Source organism: Enoplosus armatus, chromosome 15 (genome assembly GCF_043641665.1).
Source record: "Enoplosus armatus isolate fEnoArm2 chromosome 15, fEnoArm2.hap1, whole genome shotgun sequence".
NCBI classification, from domain to species: Eukaryota; Metazoa; Chordata; class Actinopteri; order Centrarchiformes; family Enoplosidae; genus Enoplosus; species Enoplosus armatus.
This window is the reverse complement of record NC_092194.1, coordinates 355,386-375,376: the sequence shown is the minus strand read 5'-3', so window position 1 is coordinate 375,376 and position 19,991 is coordinate 355,386. Positions and strand designations below refer to the sequence as shown.

Genomic DNA, 19,991 nt, shown 5'->3' with positions numbered 1-19,991 from the left:
ACACACACACACAGAAAATGGTTCACACTCAAAGTTAGTTGCAGGCATTGATTTCTAGTTTTATTTACATGCATATACACAGAGAACAACATCTTGCATTTTTGAAACACAGCACACATAAAGTTGAACTGTAGCTGTTGATTTACAGGCAGATTGTAGATGTTTAACAGGAGGAGGCGTGTTAACAGCACCGAGGACAGAATAAATCTCTCGCTCAATGTGTGAGATTCTCTTACTGTCTGATAGATTTCCTCTCCTCACTTCTCCTCTTTCCTCTCTCCACCCCTCAGCACCACAGAGGCAAGCTTTGGATCAGCTGACAGCTAAATCTAAATGCTGTAGGAGTCAAAGCCTGCAGCTCTGACTTCAGGTCAGCTTGAGAACAGTTTACCTGAAGAAAGTTGTGTTTTAGTCCAGTGAAGTTTTCAGGTTTGGAAGTCGCCATGGTTGACAGCATGGACATGGAGAAGCGACAGAAGCGTTACTGCATCCGCAGTAAGCATGTTGTCATCATCTGTGTGATGATGGTTGTGTGCTCTTTGGCTGTGGGCCTCGGGGTGGGCCTCTCCAGGTCAAACACCAGCACCCCCTCCACGCCAGCCCCCACAGCAGAGCCTACTCAGCCCCCTCCTCCTAGCAGAGGGCCCTGCACGCCTTCCACTGACTCCAGCGGGGACTGGGGGAATTTCCGTCTGCCTAGCTACGTGAACCCAGTCCACTATGACCTGCACCTGGAACCGGACCTGGTCGACGACACTTACACAGGCACCGTGGACGTCCACGTGGAAGTCAGCAAGCCTACCCGCCACCTGTGGCTGCACATCAGGGAGACGTTTGTCAGCACCATGCCCAGGCTGAGGATGCTGAACAGCCAGGTGGGCCAGAGGGAGGTGGCAGTGAAGAGCTGTTTTGAATACAAACCCCAGCAGTATGTGGTGGTGGAGGCCACCGAGGAGCTGCCCGTCACCGGCCCAGGAGAGGTGTACGTGCTCAGCCTGGACTTCCAGGGCTGGCTCAATGGCTCGGTAGTGGGATTCTACAGGGTCATCTACAACGAGGAGGGGGTAACCAAGTAAGTTATTTCATTTGATTTGATTCTGTCATTAACAACATACACATAACACACATGTTTATTGACAACAAAAGAAAAAGGCATGTAGACCGAAGACAGAATACAGCTTCAGTCTTTTATGGGAATGCTGGTAACACTTATTTTGACTCACCCTATAACCACCCTAGCATGAAATATTAATGGATGTTTACATACCATCATGTAGTAATAAACAGCATTTTAATTGTTTATTAATATATTTGTCAATTCACAACTGGTATATAAACAGATAATGAATGAGACTATAATAAAACATAGTAATAATATATAACAATATGTTTCCGATATGTGTTTTGAACACATATTAACCTTTTGAAATCCAACTGTGAATGATTTGTACATGTGTATAAACAGTTAATAAAGGTTTTACACTGTGAGGTTTGTGTTGTAAGGTAATAAGGTAAAAATAACAGAGCTGAAAATTACGAAGGCAAACGGGAAAAAAACAGAATACAGTAAAATTACTAAGGTAATTTGAAAGAAAATAAACTGGGTCAAAATCCACTTACTATCATTTTGCGAGATGCGGAGACGTGGTTGAAAGTACAGGAAAAATAATTTTTTTTCTCAAGCTGCTCTTTCCAAGGTCAAGAATGAACTCTCATGCTTGGCTAAAATAATTATTTTAAAAAAAATACATTTTTAAAGGAGGATTTAACGCTTTAATTAGCTTTCGAGCTACAAAAATATTTGCAGTATCACACATGTATCTGCTATTTCCAACAATCCGCTGATTTTCTTGCTGCACCATTAAATGGAATATGCTGGATCTCTTTTCCCCAAATTCAGCCTGATACATGTGTTACTTTGCTTCATTGTCATATCTAAAAGAAAATGCTTCATGACAATGCACTTTTACAGATAATCTAATGGGTTTTAATTTTTTTTTTTAACCTGAATAGTGGCAGGGATAGGCAGGTGGGACATAACGTTGGGAGGAATTTGATTTGAACGTTGAAAAGTGGTCGTGTCATAACCAACGTAATTTCCTGTATCGGTGTCATGTGGGTTTCGCCACGGCCCGACCCTTTAGGAGACTAGCAGCAGGTCCAGAGTCTATTCACTCCAATGGGATAAGCACAGATTATGACCGGTTCTTTTGTCCTGTAGTCACATCAGTAACATATAGTCACAAGCCTCATATCTTCCGATACATTCGGACACTAAAATGGCATTTTTCAGACGGACGTATCAGGAGAAAATTAAGTTTGTTTGTTTGAGACCTGTCTCTGTCTCAGCCACACACTCTCGCGTGATCTGGTGACACCAGCTATCACTTCTCGCTGCTGGTGCTGAACCGGCGGTGAATTAAAAGTTAAAATGGAAATGAAACGTGTTCCTTTGCTTAATAATTTTTATTTAACTGTTTTTGAAGGTGGAAAAAAGAGAATATGATTATGACGAAGATAACAAGGATCAAAATAAGGCGGCGGGGAGGCGACCACGCCCACTTAAGAGTCAGGAAGTGTATACCATTTCATACCATTGTCAAAGCTTGTAATGCATCATCTTCTGTTACAGAGTATCTTTGATCTTAGCTCTGTACCGCTAAAAGTTGAAGATTGATTGATGGGGTGGATGTCATGATATTCTTGGTTGAATTTGGTTGGTTCAAGCTCATGGAAGCACACGTCATATTTTGTTTTACAGGCAGAAAACATGATTGGATTTTGTTTGTATATCCCACAAAACCACACATTTTCAGAAATGACATTTAAAAAAGTGCAATTTTTCATTATGATTCACTTCAGAGACATAATCCACTTCAATCCTGTACGCTTGATATGTTCCAAACAGTCATTGTTTCAAGCCACCATTCAAGTCTTTGGAGTGTTGGAGTATTACTTTAAAGTTTAGATTTTGGTACTTTCTGGTTACTTTAACAGTAACCACTGCCCTGGTTGAGTCTATAGGCTTCATAGTGCGTAGTACCTAATGACAAAAAGATGCTTTTATTTTCATAAGTAGGTAAGAAGTTCCCCTGGGGTCAGGCTTGGTCAGGGGAAGTAACCGATGCGACGTACCAGGGGTGGTCTCAGTCAGAGATGACAAACTATTTGACTTTGTTGTGGAGTATAAATCTAAACAATTGTGGGGTTTAAAAAAAGGAAACAATTGTAAAGCACCTGATCTCAAACATTTTCTGCAATAATCTGTGCTTCATTTGATCACCAGAAAGATTGCTGCGACTGATCACGAGCCAACAGATGCTCGCAAGTCCTTTCCCTGCTTCGATGAACCCAACAAGAAGGCCACCTACAAAATTTCCATCACTCATGATGCTAACTATGGAGCTCTGTCCAATATGCCACCTGAGGTAGGACTCAAGTCAGCAATGCTAAACATTGACATTTTAAATACATGGATGCTGTCTCATTTCAAAATGCTACATAGCCAAGACGAAGCCAAGCCAACTCGATAAATTGGAATTTCAGTAACATTTTGGGCATGCTCACCAAAAAGAGAAGAAGCAGAGGCAGTTAGCTTAACTTTGTCAAGAAGGAAAAATATTTAGAAGTAACAAAAACAACTCCAATTCTCCAACTTTGTATGAGTTACTTTGCCTATAAAATGGTTCACAATCCTGTTGGACTGGGGAATATTTGCTGTAAGTGGAAGGAGCATCATTTCTCAAACGTTCCCATGGTTGAGGGGGGAAAAACAAAGAAAGAGGAAGCCAGGCTTGGAGTGAACACTTTTAATACTAAAAGCAGGGGAATCAATCTTGTGCCTGTGTTTTTGGGCCAAGGGATCCACCCAGCACCACAGTCTGAGTGACATCCACATTAACACATTAGCCTTTTCCTCTGCCTCTCCAGGGCGCCCCTCAACAACTGCTTAACAACAAAATGAAGACCTCCTTCCAGAAGTCCATTCCAATGAGTACCTATTTGGTATGTTTTGCTGTGCACCAGTTTGGCCATGTGGAAAGAACTTCCGCTCAAGGAATCCCTGTGAGTTTACCATTATGCGTCACTATCAGTGCCATCACCTTACAAGTACTGATGAAAATATTTGAAATGAACTTTCACCTACTATTAGATTTATACTTTCAGACACACACCAATACATGCACACTTGCGTGATTTGTCTTTCTCTACCTTTGCAGTTGAGAATCTACGCCCAGCCAAGTCAGTTAGGAACTGCAACATACGCAGCCAACACAACAAAGGTCATCTTTGACTACTTTGAGGAATACTTCAACATGACATACTCCATCTCAAAACTGGGTACGTTTAGACAAACTCTTTCATAATCGTGGTCGACCTCTTATCACTAGCAGGGAACTGACTCGATACTAACCAAAGCCTGTGATTAACACTTACATACTGTTATATGCTATGTTAATCATGTCTGATTTACAGCACCTACATTTAATTAATTTTTCTGTGTGTTCCACCTTAGTTATCATACTTTGCTTTGCGGAAAAAATTTGTTTTGTTCTATTTCTAATATTTGATTATACGTAAAGAAAACTGAAGGAGGTTGTTTTACAGAAGGACCTCCTCAACAGACACATTAGAGGAAATAGACATGCCTTCATGTGACTAGTAATCTACCCAGTAGGTTTTCATCTTTCTTGTGTACAACAGGGAAATCTAATGGGGGGGGGGGGGGGGGGGGCGGGGGCGGGGGGGCTAGAGGAAAGAGCAGGTGGTTGCCTAAAAAACAGTTTTAAAACATTACAGATCAGGAATTTCCTGGGGATGAAGAATGCCTATTCCAACTTTGATGGCAATATTGCAAGTAGTTGTCAAGATACAATATCACTGTCTCACAAGAATTAATAAGGCAGTAATGCATTAAAACATGTGATAAACGGTTACTTCAGTGGACTCAAGGTGTTTTTTATCCAGATAAGATAGCCATCCCCGACTTTGGTACTGGTGCCATGGAGAACTGGGGCCTCATCACTTACCGGGAGACCAACCTGCTGTATGATGAGAACCAGTCGTCCTCCTACAACAAGCAGCGAGTGGCCAGTGTTATCGCCCATGAGTTGGTTCATCAGGTACCAATATATAGTTACATATTACTTACTCTGCTCATTTCATTTTTGTATTTTATTCATTCATGTGTGGCAACTTTTAAGCGACATGCAAGACTATAGATCACATTTTTTTTTTTTTTTTTTTGCTTTGTAGTGTTGCATACTACTGGAACCTGAATGCAGTGGTGGATGATGATTGATGATAATGATATTACTACTACTATTACTACTAATAATAATAATAGCACCATGTCCAACCAAAAAAGAGAATAAAAGCCAAGGAATGAGCGTTTAAAATTGGGGAATTAGGTCCATCAGCACATTTCTCTTGATTGAAACTTAAAACCAACACCACAATGTTTACCCCTCCAAATGAATCCAGACATACCCTATGGTGGTGATAAAGTAATCAAAAACTCAAAACATTAGTCAGCCTTGTGATATTTATTTAAATATTAAAGCTATGTGACTTGAAAGGATTTGGAATTTATGCCTTCTATCCAAATAAGCTTCTACAATATATATTTACATCACAAAGTACTAAGTGACAGATTTATTGTCTTGCAGTGTCTGAGACATATTCCAAGTTACTTCTAACCTCATTCAGAGGTGGTCAAGCGTGTGCGAAGATGTGATGAAGGAATGGTTGAAACTCAGAAGCATTCCCAACATAAAGCAGATTGTCATCAGCATACCAAGATATATGATAATCAGTATTATGTGTAGTAATTGAATCATCCAATTCAGAGTTCCAGTGTTCCTTCAGACATCCCAGTTAAATACCTTTCACCATGCAAAGACGAAATGGTTGCAGATATAGCAATGTTTGAGGAGACCTCAGTTATGTGCATTAATCAATGAATCCACAGCCAAGGGTGTTTTAACAAAACCAGTCTGATCAATTAGGTCCTATTATGGCTGTGGTATGAATAATAGGTAATAAATAACTCCATCAACTCAAAAAGCATCATTTGCTTCACTTCAGCTGGTGTTTGGATGCTCTATATCTGGTGTTTGTGTTCAAATCAGAAGAGGATGACACAACTGTATGTATGTGCAAATCTTCATGACTGTAATTTTAGTATAGTTTTATCCCAGTGTCACGCACATATGATGGTCAAACTTATATAACGCTTACATCAGGTTAGCTCACTATTCATTTGGCAGTGGTTTGATGGCTTTTATCTTTACTTCACACTTCCGCAGAAAGAGTTCAGAGTTCAGAATTGTAAATGTTTAAAATCCTTCATGTGCTATTGTTTAAGATTCTTATGATACACAATCTGGGAACAACATTTCTTTCCAAGATATCAGCTGTTTTATTATGATGGGAGATAAGAGGCCTTGGGGCAGTCAATAAAGTTTTACGAACTGTTCGCAGTTGTAGGAATGAGGGATCAGTAGTGGTTCATTTTGAATATGATGTACAAATAGTGTTCTGGGTGACAAGCTTTTATGAGGCCCTCTTCTCACATGTACTGAACAATAAACCTTGAGCCTTTACAGTATACTGAAATCCAAGGTTTATCCTGTCCGGTTTGAGGTTATTTGATTTATTTCAATTCGGTCCAATTAAATAATTGTATTCATGCACAGCAGGGTATTAAAAAGTGCTAATTTATTGGTAAAATGTACAATATATGCTGAAAGAATCCTGTCTTGTAGAGGGGGCCATGTCCAAATCTGGTTGTAATACTGCTATTACTGGCAAAAAGCAAAATCTGGTATTCAAATAATGGCAGAGTCACACATAAAAGCTGGGACAACATTTAACCCTTTAACTGTGTCATAGGAGACACGTTTGTGCAAGCGCACTTTGGATTACCATAATTACGTCACGGTTTGCGCTATCGGAAAAATTCCAACGGTTTCTGAAAGCTGAGACATTGTGTTTTACAGCCAGGTTTAGGTTTTAAAGGGTTAAAACCTAAGCTTCAAAATGTCCGCCTGGACTTTTTTGCTTATTTTGACTGAGAGGCGCGAGTGAAATTACCGTAATGACACCATATTGGCTGTAAAGCGCAACGTCTCACGTTGGAATTTGTGTCCGCAAACCGTGTCGCAGACGACACACTGTGTTAAAGGGTTAAAGCCTCGTCACACTGATGATGGGTGGAATTACCTGTGCTCTAATAGAGCACATAGTGAATCTTGAGGAATGTACATCTCCACAGCGTCTTTACTAGTTCCATCAGTACATCAGAGTCATCAGAATCAGAAATACTTGATTGATCCCCGGGGGGAAATTAGACAAGTTACAGATGCTCCCATTCAAAAATAGAGTCATGTCATACTCACCACTCTGCTGATCTTACTTTCTCTTTTCTAGCACAAATGCCAATCACTTGTACTCTGATGTTTGAGCGCGTTTCCGTCAACGAAACTCAATATTTCCTGCAGATGTTTCAAATTAAACGCCTTCTCCAGGACACAGTGCTTTATTCACATTTTTGGCTGTACCAGGTTTCTGGTACAATACAGTACTGGTTACTAATACAATATCTCTATAAGAGTATTTTTGTTGGTTGTAATATAATGCATGTTTTGTTTTATAGTCATTTTTGTTTCTGTTATAAATTTCTGTATCCATTTGGATTAAATAGTGTATTTTCTAAAGACAGATGAAAAAAGTATGGTAATGTTGTTTTGTATGCTCAGTATGGCTGATCAGTGGGCTGTATATATATTTGGTAAATAAAACGTGGTATTTGGCAGAAGAGTTGTTGACATTAATTTAGTAATTCAAATTTGATGGACTTACATTGCGCGTGTGCCTCTCAGTGTCAGACACTTTCAGATTAAAAGCCTGCCAGGAATGGAATGGATTATACCTTTTAATGTAAAACATATGTGTAGTAAATGTTGACATTTCATTGACTCTGCAGGCAGTCATAAGAATGAGAAGTCAAAAGGGGCCCATAGCTAATTTTAACCGAGAAGGTCAACTTGTCCCTCCAAATTTCATATTGTATTGATTAGACATTTAATTTGAGGATGAACACCATGAGATATAATTTCCATGGTTTAGATCCTCAAAACTCATGTCAGCTGTCTTTTTCCAGTGGTTTGGGAACATTGTGACCATGGATTGGTGGGATGACCTCTGGCTTAATGAGGGCTTTGCCAGTTTCTTTGAGTACATCGGTGTGGAGAAAGCTGAGCCAAGCTGGGGCATGGTGAGTTCTCCTTTAAAGGCACAACAACGATGCACCAAACTATTTGTCCCATTGACCAGTCTTTTTGAGGACTTCGAAACTGCCACGGAACTTACCTTGTACCCTCCTGTGGTATACAGCGAGACATCATGATCATCAGTGATGTGCTTCCTGTCATGGTGGACGATGCCCTCCTCTCCTCTCACCCGATCATTGTGAATGTGTCGAGCCCAGCAGAGATCACCTCTGTGTTTGATGCCATCTCATACAGCAAGGTACTACTACGGGAAAACCTCACACAGAGTTTCAATCTAAGGTTCAGAAACACCTTGCTTCCCATGGGAACAATGACATATAAGTTATATTACCAACAAGATACAGACAATTTATCATACAACAAGGTGTTTTGTGTTTTGTAATGACAATTATCCAACTTTATCCAGGGAGCATCTATTCTCAGGATGCTGGAGGACTGGTTGGGTAAAGACAAGTTCAGAGACGGTTGCCGAGTAAGTCAGAGACTATGGCAGCTTCATGGCAGATATTTAACAATTGATGTAGCTCTTTGGATTAATGTTCATTAATGTTTCAAGTGTTCCAGCATCTCATTGATGAAAGCCTGATGTGTTTTTTTTTCTTCTTTCACCAGGCATATTTGAAAGACTATTACTTCAAAAACGCCAAAACGGCCAACTTCTGGGCATCTCTCGCCAAAGTATGTTCACTTGACAGTACAAGGGAAGTTTCAATATTTTAGGAAAGAATGATCCCATCTTTTTTTTTTTTTTTTTTTTTTTTTTTTATGAAAGTGAGGTGGGAAGATGGATACCATGTCTCATGTCTGTGTGAGTCGAGATGTGGTTAGCCTAGTTTAGCATAAAGATGGGGAGCCGGGGGACACAGCTGGCTGTCCAAAGAGTATCCGGGAGATGGAGGGTCGGCTATCACCGTGATGCAGACTTCAGCAAGGTGACAGCTGAAGGGAAGAAGGTGTTCCTGACTCGGCTGGTCCTGGAACGGAGAGTCCTGTAGCACCTCCCGCAGGGGAAGGAAGTTGTTGGTTAGGAAGTCCAGTATGCAGTTGCAGAGGGAGGTTTTGATGCCCAGATCAGTTCGGAGAGGATGATGGTGTTGAATGCTGAACTGTGAGTGAAGTCGATGAACAGCATTCTCACATACTGTAGGTTACTGTGTACTCCTGGGAGAGGGCACATTGTAGTGCCGTGTTGATGGCATCCTCCATAGTCCTGTTCTGGCGGTAGGCGAATTGGAGGGGGTCCAGTATGGGTGGTAGACAGGTTTTGAGATGAGCCAGGAGGGCAGAAGTCATTAAGGCTTGCTGTAGTGGAGTGTTTGGGCACTGGCACAATGGAGGTGGTTTTAAAACGCATGGGGACAGCTGATTGGGCCAGCTGCTCAGACCAGGCCCTAAGCACACATCTGAGGATGCCATCAAGGCCAGCAGCCTTACGTGCAATGATATCATCTGAACAGTTCAAAGACAACAAAGAAAACAAATGAACATATTTACCAAGATGTTGAAATATTGCTTTAAGCTTTGTCTGTGAAGTTCTCTCAACAGTAGCCAATTTCTCCTCTCTGCGCCCAGGTGAGTGGATTGCCAGTTGCGGAGGTGATGGATACATGGACCAAACAGATGGGTTATCCTGTGCTGGACCTGTCTGTCTCAGAGACGAATGCCAAACTAAGCCAAAAGCGTTTCCTCCTGGATCCTAAAGCTGATGCCAGCCTGCCTCATTCCCCTCTTGGGTCAGTGATACAAAGAAGATAAAAAAGCCCCCTTTCACAGATCTGTCTAAACTGGATTATTGTGGCATCATTACCCATCAAACAATACAAAATGTCCAAAGGCTGCCAAATACTTCGGCTGTGTTGCTATTACGACCTAATCTTTAGGTTGTTTCTAATTAACAAAGGCCCCTGTTTACACCTGGCCGTCTTGGGTGATCCGATCACAAGTGGACAGCTCCAAGTACGACAGTTCACACCTGGCATTAGAAAGCGTCTCGTGTGACCACTTGTGATCAGATCTCCCTTCCCAGCTCTGTATGCTTAGTGTGGCCCTGGACACATTCGCATACACACTACGAAAAGAATGTGGTCTGAGCAATCAGATCTCAATGCAGTGTGTGAATGTGTGAATGTGACCTGATCTGTAAAGCGCTTTGGGAACCGTTAAGGTTGAAGAGCGCTATATAAGTGAAGAACATTTACCATTAAGACCATTTGTGGACTTAGTAAGCCGTTTAATTTGATGTCTCTTGGTAGTATTAGAATTATATTGGTTGTTCAGGATAACAGGTTTAAAAACTAAATACTGTTTGAGAAGCGTCCGATTGAGGTACTGTAATATGATAATTTCGATGAACAAAAGGACACACTATTCTGGTCGTCTTTTCATCTGTATCAAAATGGATTAATTAAAGCTGCACTAATCAATATTTTTATATTAATTACTAAGTGTAATGTTGCTTGTAGTGATGAACACAGAGAATTATCATCAAATCTGCAGTTCCCCTCAGCTCTGCAGAGCTTTTTAGCGTCTTTCAGTTCATTGTTTTGGTTTTACAGCACCCAACTTTACTGTTTTGGTTCAGGCAGCTGTTGTAGTGGAAAAAGCTCGAATTAAACCCATTGTACACCACTTGCAGACAAAGTTAGAGACTAGCTGGTGGACCTAGTGAAGCATTTAGCTTCTAAAGAGCCAGGTATTCTTCTTAGGAGTTGGTGAGCAGAGCTAAAAGAGAGATGATAAGTGCAGCTTTAAGGAATCAAATGAAAATGTATCTTTTAAGGTGGCCTAAAATGTCTACGGTATGTGTAGGTTTTGTATGCCAGCGCATTGCGAACGATGAATGTTTTTGTTACAGGTACAAGTGGACAATTCCGGTCAAATGGCAATCTTTGAAAAGTGACAAGAACATGTTGACGATGTTTGACAAGAGCAGCACAGGTAGTATGCTCAGTTTAACTATTGTGTAATCATCTCAGAATATATGATAGAACATAACACATGACTGTGTTGACTTCCAGAGCATGTCATCAGTGACTACTCACCCTCAGTGGACGGGCTGCTGAAGGTTAACAATGATCACATTGGATTCTACAGAGTCAACCATGACGAACACATGTGGAACACTATCAGTCAACAGCTTCAAAACAACCACTCGGTAAAGCTGTTCTCAGTGACCTTCACACGCCTATTTTCATATTGCATTATGTTCAGATTTTAGTTGTAATTTTTGTTTTTGCAGTATTTCTAGTATTCCTCAGTATGTTTGACTGCTTACTTTAATACTTATTAAGTTATTTGATTCAAGTCTGCTTAAAGACGTTTAGTGAACTTTGGGTGATCATACTGTTGGTTAGCCTAGGTGTTGTGTTATGGAGAGCACAGACACCAAAATCTATCCATTTTAACATGTGCTATGTTGAATGATAGTAGACCAGTAGCATGGGGAGATGAGGTGTATAACACTTTTTCTTTTTTCGTTTTTCTTGAAATTATAAAAATATTGCAATTTTTCTGTTGTTCTTGTTTTATTCTTGTAAAATTAACAGTTTTATTCTTTTAACATCATTCCTTTTTTCCCAAACTTTATTCTTAAAATATGTCACTAGTAATACCTTTACACTGCAAGAAGATACTTCCTTGTGCCCATCCTAGATCACACATTTTCTTATCTATATTTAACCCACACTGAACCTGTTTTCAGTCAATCTTACATGTAAACTAACTAAAGATATATGCATGTTATTTAAAATTTTTGAGCTGAATTTTTTATATTGTGCTTTTTACCTTCAATGCCAGCTTCTTGACATGGAGTGGAAGAATAAGAACACGGAGAACCTGAGCCAAAAATAATAATCATTTCTCGGAGAGCGCCACCAATACCGTAATCTTCAAACAACTCACTGTTGCTGTTATGTTAATCTTCTATTTGACTCAGTTTTCTCTCTTAAACAGGAGTTTGATGCAGCTGATCGAACAAGCTACATTGAAGATGTTTTTGCTCTTGCAAGGTAAGATTTCATCCAAAAAACAAACACTCATGTCGCCAATAATATACAGAGATTATAAATACTGTTTCATTTCACTGTTCAGGGCAGACATCATAGATTATGGTAATGCCTTCAACCTTACCATGTACCTGACAAATGAGACTGACTACATAGTCTGGGAACGTGTGGCCTCCTCTATCACCTATGTTCGGGACATGCTGTCAGGCAATGCTGCACTCTACCCAAAGTTTCAGGTAAGGGGGCTGCTCATCCTTCCATGTGTTGAGCTATCAAATTTCAAACTTAAAAACTCTGTGATCTAAACGTTCAAACTAACAAAATCAGCAAAATGAGCACAAATGTCTTTTTTTGCACTCTATGTAACATTTGAACATAAATCATGAATCAATTCAATGATATAATGATGTGGTTGGTGTACAAAAATGTCAGTGACTTGCACTACGTATTGATTTAAATAGCTTGAAGAAAATTCAAAATGAGGAAACATTGTATTAGATACAACAAAATGATAAATTAAGACATTCTTCCATCTCTTTCAACCCAACCGGTCGAGGCAGATGACCGCCCACTCAGAGCCTGGTTCTGCCTCTTTGAAGGAAGTTTTTCGGGTCTCTGTAAATAATCTTATAGTACGGTCTAGACCCGCTCTATATGAAATTTTCTGAAGGCCTGATTAAATTGTAGTCACAATAGGCAGAAAATGATCAGAAATCAGAATCAGAAACTGTTTATTGCCAAGTAACATACATTACAAGGAATTTGCCGTGGTCTGATGGTGCTACATTTTTTTTTAACATATAACATATAATCTGACAGACAACAAGCATGTAAAAATATAAAGGTAAAAGAATAAGATAAGATAAATAGCAAACAGTGCAGTGACCAAAATAAAGTGTCCAGATAAAGTGTCCAGTAGGGGGTGTGTGCGTTAATGTAACGTATAACTTGTGTTTGTGGATCAGTGCATGGCTTTGGCCATGTTCGTCAGGTTGACTGCAGAGGGGAAGAAACTGTTTTTGTGGCAGGAGGTTTTGGTCCTGATGGACCGCAGCCTCCTGCCAGAGGGGAGGGGGTCAAACAGAGAGTGTCTGGGGTGGGAGGAGAGCATCTTCCCTGCTCTCCTCAGGGTCCTGGGGGAGTACAAGTCCTGAAGAGATGGGAGGTTGCAGCACCCTCTCTGCAGAGCGGATGATACGCTGCAGTCTGCGTCTGTCCTTGGTGGAGGCAGCGTATCAGACAGTGATGGAGGAGGTGAGGATGGACTCTATGATGGCAGTGTAGAAGTGAGCCAGCATTGTTTGTGGCAGGTTAAACTTCCTCAGCTGCCTAAGGAAGTACATCCTCTGTCGGGCTTTCTTGATGAGGGAGCTGATGTTCAGCTCTCACCGGAGGTCCTTACTGATGATGGAGCCCAGGAAATGGAAGGACTCCACAGTGTCCACTGGAGAGTCACACAGGGTGATGGGGGCGGGTGGGGCTGCGCTCTTCCTAAAATCTACAACCATCTCCACTGTCTTTGAAGCGTTAAGCTCCAGGTTGTTGCTGTTGCACCAGGTTACCAGATGGTCAATCTCCCACCTGTAGGCAGACTCATCCTCACCAGAGATGAGTCTGATGAGGGTGGTGTCTTCAGGAGCTTGACGGACTGGTGACTGGAGGTGCAGCTGTTGGTGTACAGGGAGAAGAGTAGAGGAGAAAGAACGCAGCCTTGAGGGGAGCCGGTGCTGATCGTCTGCGAGTCTGAGACGTGTTTCCCCAGCTTCACGTGCTGCTTCCTGTCAGACAGGAAATCTGTGATCCTGTTGGCTCTGTAGGCGAACTGCAGGGGGTCCAGCAGATGGTCAGTGATGGATTTGAGGTGGGACAGAACCAGGCGTTCAAATGATTTCATGACCACAGAAGTCAGGGCGACGGGTCTATAGTCATTTAATCCTGTGGGCCCTGGTTTTTTGGGGACGGGGATGATGGTGGAGGCCTTGAAGCAGGCTGGCACGTGGCATGTCTCCAGTGAGGTGACAGCTGATCGGCGCAGCGCTTCAGGCAGGATGGAGAGATGGAGTCTGGTCCAGCAGCTTTCCGGGGGTTTTGTCTCTTGAAGAGCCTGTTCACATCTCTTTCAAGGACAGACAGAGGTGTCGATGTTTTGGGGGGGGGGGGGCTGTTGGGCTGGAGTTGGTGGGTGATGGCGTTAGGACTGTCCACCGAGGCGTCGGTTGTTAGCAGAGTTGGGGGCTCTTGGCTTGTAGTTGGTGATCTGCCTGAGCCCCCTCCACACAGAAGCAGACCAGTATCTGGTCAGTGAGTGCGCGCTGTGCGTCCTGCACGTTGGCCTCTGGTGGAATGTAAACACCGACCAGAATGAATGAAGCGAACTCACGGGGGGAGTAGTAAGGTTTGCAGTTGATGAAAACTGTCATCACTGTCATGTTGTTATACCAGCTACTGTTGATGTAGAAACAAATACCTCCACCCTTTGTTTTGCTGGAGAGGTGTGCATCGCGGTCCGCTCGGAGTAGCTGGAATCCGTCCAGCTGCAGCGGCGCGTCGGGAGTTCTTTCACCCAGCCATGTCTCCGTGAAGCACAAAACAGCAGATGAATAAAAGTCCTTGTTTCCCCTCATCAGTAGCTGGAGTTCGTCCATCTTATTTCCCAGTGAGCGCACGTTAGAGAGGAATATTCCGGGTATCGGTGTACGTTGTCCTCGCTGGCGAAGACACACAAGCACACCGGCACGTTTCCCTCTACGTAGACGTAGAGAGAGGTGAGAGCACATTTGACCAAAATGTCCCACAAAACAGCTGAGGGTGCAAGAAATTCAGGAAACAAATCCACTGGAGTTGTTCCCCTGATGTTAATGAGCTCTTCTCTGGTGAAAGAGCTCCGTAAACCAAAACAAAAAACACTGTTTACAAAGAAAACAAGGCAAAACAATGCGCTCCAACAGACCGAGGTAGCCATCCGGGGCGCCATCTTGAATATGGAATATGATGTTTATTTACATGAGAAAACTTGGGGAAAGAGGAAATACCACGATATTCAAATCCATTATAAGCCAACTTAAAAGGAAAATGTTCAGAGAAACACATGCCTCTACCCTTTCTTATATTCAGAAAACATACTAAATTCATCAATGATATAGAGCCAGTACAGATTTTGATGGATCACTCATAAACAAAACTATGTCATATGCATATAATGAAATCTGGTTTGGTACTTCTGTTAATGCCAATAACCTGGTCGCTTGCTCTTAGAGTTTCTGCCAGATGCTCTATGTATGTATAAATACCTGAGATGACAAGCCATTGACTACGGAGCAGCTTGTGGAGATAAAACAATTTGACCCAAATAATAAAATCCAGTGATCCAGTTTGATCAGGAACCACTAACTTGGGCACAGTTTCGTAAAGAGGCATCGCCGAAATATTGGCTGATCATTTTGAATCTATATTCTTAATTGATGGCAGCCTGTATATATGTCGCAATCTCAGGGCCAACTGCACTGATTTGGGGTCCTGATTGGTCTGCAACTCCCTGCCTGAGGATCTGAAGTGCAGAATCAGTAACATACATTTTGCTTTTATTTTTCGAGTTCCACCATGTTTTGTGTGTTTTATTTGTTTGTTTTACTGTTTTTTATCTTATTGTATTGTATTCTGTGTATTTTAATCTATTTCATTCTCTGCACTTTCATTTGATTTAATTGTTTAATTGTTTATTATTATTATTATTATTATTATTTGTTTTTTCCTATATACAGCAGTTTGTAACATTGTTTAAAAAGGTGCTCTATAAATAAAGTTTATTATGATGGTAATAATTATAATAATGATTATTATTGTTACTCATATTAATAATAATATTATTATTATATATTCAGATGGGGCCTTGCAGATCACAAGCCTGTCCAGTTTTGAAAGAAGTTGTAGTTTTCCTTTGAATTTGAATCCCTCTGCTGTATAATTCCAGTGGAATTACAATGGATATACTGAATTACAGTATATCCAAGACAGGGAGCAAGCCAGAAAAAGTTTTAAAGCCACAAACTATAAACACATATTATTGTGCGATGGTACAATAGAAACCTCACTTGTTGCTCCTTTAAACAGACCAAAGTGGGCCAGTAAAGTTCTGTATAGTTTCCTGGTGTTAATTTAGAACCATGTTTTTGTTTCTTTTCTCTAGAAACTGTTTCGGGACCATGTCAGTGCAATCTCAACACAACTTGGATGGAATGATGAAGGGACACAGACACAGAGGTACACAGCAGGAACAGTGAAACGTTACACAAACAAGACTTGCCCATTAGAGTTTCAACAAACTTTTTGTGCACTTTCTTTTATGCACTAATTTACCAACTAATGTAAAATGGTGATCCTGTCATGTGACCCTGTCGATGTGTTAGGTTACTGAGGGAGACTGTGCTCAGCATCGCTTGTCAGATGAGGAATCAGGAGGCTCTCGATGAAGCCTCTCGCATCTTTGACCAGTGGATTGATGGAAGTCTCAGGTATCACTGATCTGGTAGATTACTTGTGGTCAATTTTCCTTATAGCCATTATATGAAGTATTCTAAAGTGACAAACCTACAGGGGTAATTAGAGTGTCATGTGCAAAAAGCAGCAGAATAGACATCAAGACTACATGACATCGTGATATCATCAAAACATATTGTTAGAAACCATTGTTCTTTGATTCTGACACCTGACATTTACCATTGATGTTTCAAATAGCAAGAACTTTTTCATAGCAACTCCACTGTGTTGTACTACGATAACATGGTGCCGCCAACATTTAACCAAGGTTTCTATGAGAACAAGAAAAGTGACACCACCAAACAACATATTTCTAACACAGCTATTGTTTCAGAGTGACATTTTCCATCACTGGTAACCTGACATTAACGTTTCTTGACCTTTTGACCTGCAGCAGTGTAGCAGTGAACCTGAGGCTGCTGGTCTATCGATATGGCATGAAGAACTCAGGCACCAAAGCAAAGTGGGAGGTAATGTTCCAGAGATACAAAGATACTTCTTTGGCTCAAGAGAAGGACAAGCTGCTGTATGGACTGGCATCTGTGGAGAACGTGGAACTCCTCTACAAGTAAATAAAACATATTTCCTTTGAGCTACCGGGTGCCCCATTAAAACATATCATCAGAATTTACACAATCGTTGCCCTGATAGACTTAACAAAAGATTTATTACACCACTTCGGCTGTGATATGAGATCACATATTTGGTTAGACCAGTACCTGGGTAGCCATGGTGGAAATAGAGTGTGTCTTTTCTTAGTAACCACACCCCAAACACAAATCGCATCTCCTGGCAAAGACATACGTATCCAGCCGTTTGATGTATTGTGCATTATGTGATGTCTGTGACTCCATTAAGAGCGACATCGCTTGATACCAGAGATGAGCCAATAGTAAATGGACACTTGGACACCCTGCTTTTTTACCTTTTTAGATGTGAGGCTTCACGCACATTTGGTTTTGGGGGTTTGGCTTCACTTTAAAGCTGCGCACTCGGCTTAATCACCCAGAAATCCTGTAAGTGGAGTCAGTAAATTAAAAGAAAACTAATTGCGACTACTACATTGCTATAAAATATGAACTGTCAGACAATCAGGAGACACCAATTTATTTGGAGGTCAGACTGAGAGCATTTTTCTTGCCCAAACACTGAGCCAGTGTGTAAATCTTAACCTTAGAACCTGAAGTTGCTCCCTATGGAGGCCGGCACCTTGTATGGCAGCTCGGTCACCATCGGAACGAAACCAAAGTGCTTTGGGAACCGTTAGGGTGGAAAAGCTCCATTCCATTTAACTTTCTGTCATATCTAACGTTCTCACTGGTCACTTTTTAAATGTGCATAAAATTATGATTTAGTCTTATATCCAACTGAAAAGAGGACGGGTGTGGGAATGAAACGATTCAGCCTCAGGGAGTCCTGCTTTGACTGGATTTTACATTTAAAAACCAATTTAGTGCAGCTTTAAAATCATTATGAGGAGTAAATATGTAGAGAGAATAACCTTTGTGCTGTCCAAAAGGCTCCTGGAGGCTACAAAAGATGAGAGTGTGGTGAGGAGTCAGGATCTGTTCACTGTGGTCCGATATGTGTCCTATAACCCACTGGGGCAGAGCATGGCCTGGGACTGGACCACACTCAACTGGGACTACCTGGTCAACAGGTCAGTGCAGCAAGATCCGTGACCTGACAAAACAGAGATGGCAACAATCGCAGCTCTTATTGATAACGTTAGCTACGTTATGTTCACTGAACATATGTTGAAAGTGAAGAGTTGTTGCTTTGCACAAAGACATTATATTTCAAAGGCCAGAATTTGTTGTTGTATAAAGACTGTCAATTTATTGAAAATCAAGACTGAAAAAGACACAATTCACTGAACTCCAAAAAGCCTTTGACTTTGTTCACCTACAATCCGATGTCCCGGATTTTCATTCTCAACAGGTACACCATCAATGACAGGAACCTCGGTCGCCTACTGAGTCGAATCACCACCACCTACAACACAGAGAGCCAGCTATGGAAGGTCTGCACTCGTGTAACTTACTCCTACTTATTTCTAGCTTAATAGTTTGAACATGTTTAGTTTTAAGCAAGTTCTCCTCTCTCTCTTTTGAAAATCTTTCTTTCGAGTAATAATATATTATAATACTGCCGGTAGACCTGAAAAGGTGACTGAGAACACGAGCTGTGGTCAGCTTGTACCATGTCTTGTTACAGTCGATTATAATTGTGACAAAAAGGTTTTCACTGCAGGGAAAACAAATCAAAAGATTCATAGAAGCTTCTCAAACTCCTCACGGAACCCGAGGCCACAGATGGTTTTACCAAAATGTGGTTGGTTACTGCTTCTGTGCTATTGCCTGCCTTAAAGGTTCAAAGTTGCGATGATGTTTGGAGCATACTGGGTGGGTTGACAAGTTTCCCATTGTGAAAACTTAAGAGCCTCGTAAGGTTTTGGATGGAGTATTATTTACTTACTGCTGAAAAGGGGATAAAATGTTTGATTTTTCGAGGCTGAGATTGAGATTGACAGGTTGTGCTCAGGCTTCTTGTAACATATTTTGCCATACTGGTCTTGTAGATGGAGCATTTCTTCAGTCTAACACCAGATGCTGGTGCTGGGGAGATGCCCCGACAGCAGGCGCTGGAGACGGTGAGGAACAACATCGAATGGATCAGGAGGAACGAGAACGAGATCAGAGGGTGGCTGGAGAACAACGTTGCCTAAGACAACGCCACTGCAAAACACTGCGGGGATATGGACGCACTGTACCTGTTTAGAACCAGACCATCCACTGTCCCCAGTCCCCCTGTAGATACATATAGCCCTTTTCCCATTCAGCACATACAGCGTGTGGTTGGATTGAGTGTAAGGGCCTGCTGATCTGAATCAACATTGGAAAACAGAAAATCAAAAGAAATACCCACATTCTTACTTATAGGAACTTCACAAAATCTTATATATTTCAATATTTTTTTTTGTTCTAAAAATTTAACTTATATGGCAAATCCGAATTATTTTTGTTTTCAACAAGTCTTTGTTGTTGTCTTTGACTTTAAATTTGGTGTTGGAATCATCATGAACACAGAAAGTGTGGTTTCTATCATCGTATGGGGTGCATGGTACACGCGTGCAGCCATGATTGTTAGACCCATC

General features: G+C 41.3%; 1 protein-coding gene across 2 annotated transcripts; it reads left to right on the top strand.

The window, feature by feature from the left end:
* Positions 1-443: 443 nt before the first annotated feature.
* On the top strand, positions 444-19,562 carry enpep (glutamyl aminopeptidase). Of its 2 annotated transcripts, none has more exons than XM_070920650.1 (20): positions 444-1,072; positions 3,287-3,428; positions 3,931-4,065; positions 4,221-4,341; positions 4,969-5,123; positions 8,165-8,278; positions 8,398-8,532; positions 8,701-8,766; positions 8,907-8,972; positions 9,867-10,027; positions 11,149-11,231; positions 11,312-11,448; positions 12,246-12,301; positions 12,384-12,534; positions 16,485-16,558; positions 16,705-16,809; positions 17,232-17,402; positions 18,354-18,494; positions 18,776-18,857; positions 19,416-19,562. In XM_070920650.1, the coding sequence occupies exons 1-20, from the start codon at positions 444-446 to the stop codon at positions 19,560-19,562; spliced, it is 2,871 nt and encodes a 956-aa protein (XP_070776751.1). The 2 variants fall into 2 exon arrangements, with proteins under 2 accessions (XP_070776751.1, XP_070776750.1); XM_070920649.1 differs by having other exon boundaries at positions 17,229-17,402.
* The last annotated feature ends 429 nt before the right edge of the window (positions 19,563-19,991 follow it).

What these genes read in the sequence shown, in the direction of transcription:
- enpep (XM_070920649.1), top strand. Translation starts at nt 444, where the DNA reads ATGGTTGACAGCATGGACATGGAGAAGCGACAGAAGCGTTACTGCATC. An exon ending in ATGCCATCTCATACAGCAAG is followed by an intron (nt 8,533 to 8,700) that starts GTACTACTACGG and finishes AACTTTATCCAG; the next exon opens with GGAGCATCTATTCTCAGGAT. An exon ending in AGCTTCAAAACAACCACTCG is followed by an intron (nt 11,449 to 12,245) that starts GTAAAGCTGTTC and finishes TCTCTTAAACAG; the next exon opens with GAGTTTGATGCAGCTGATCG.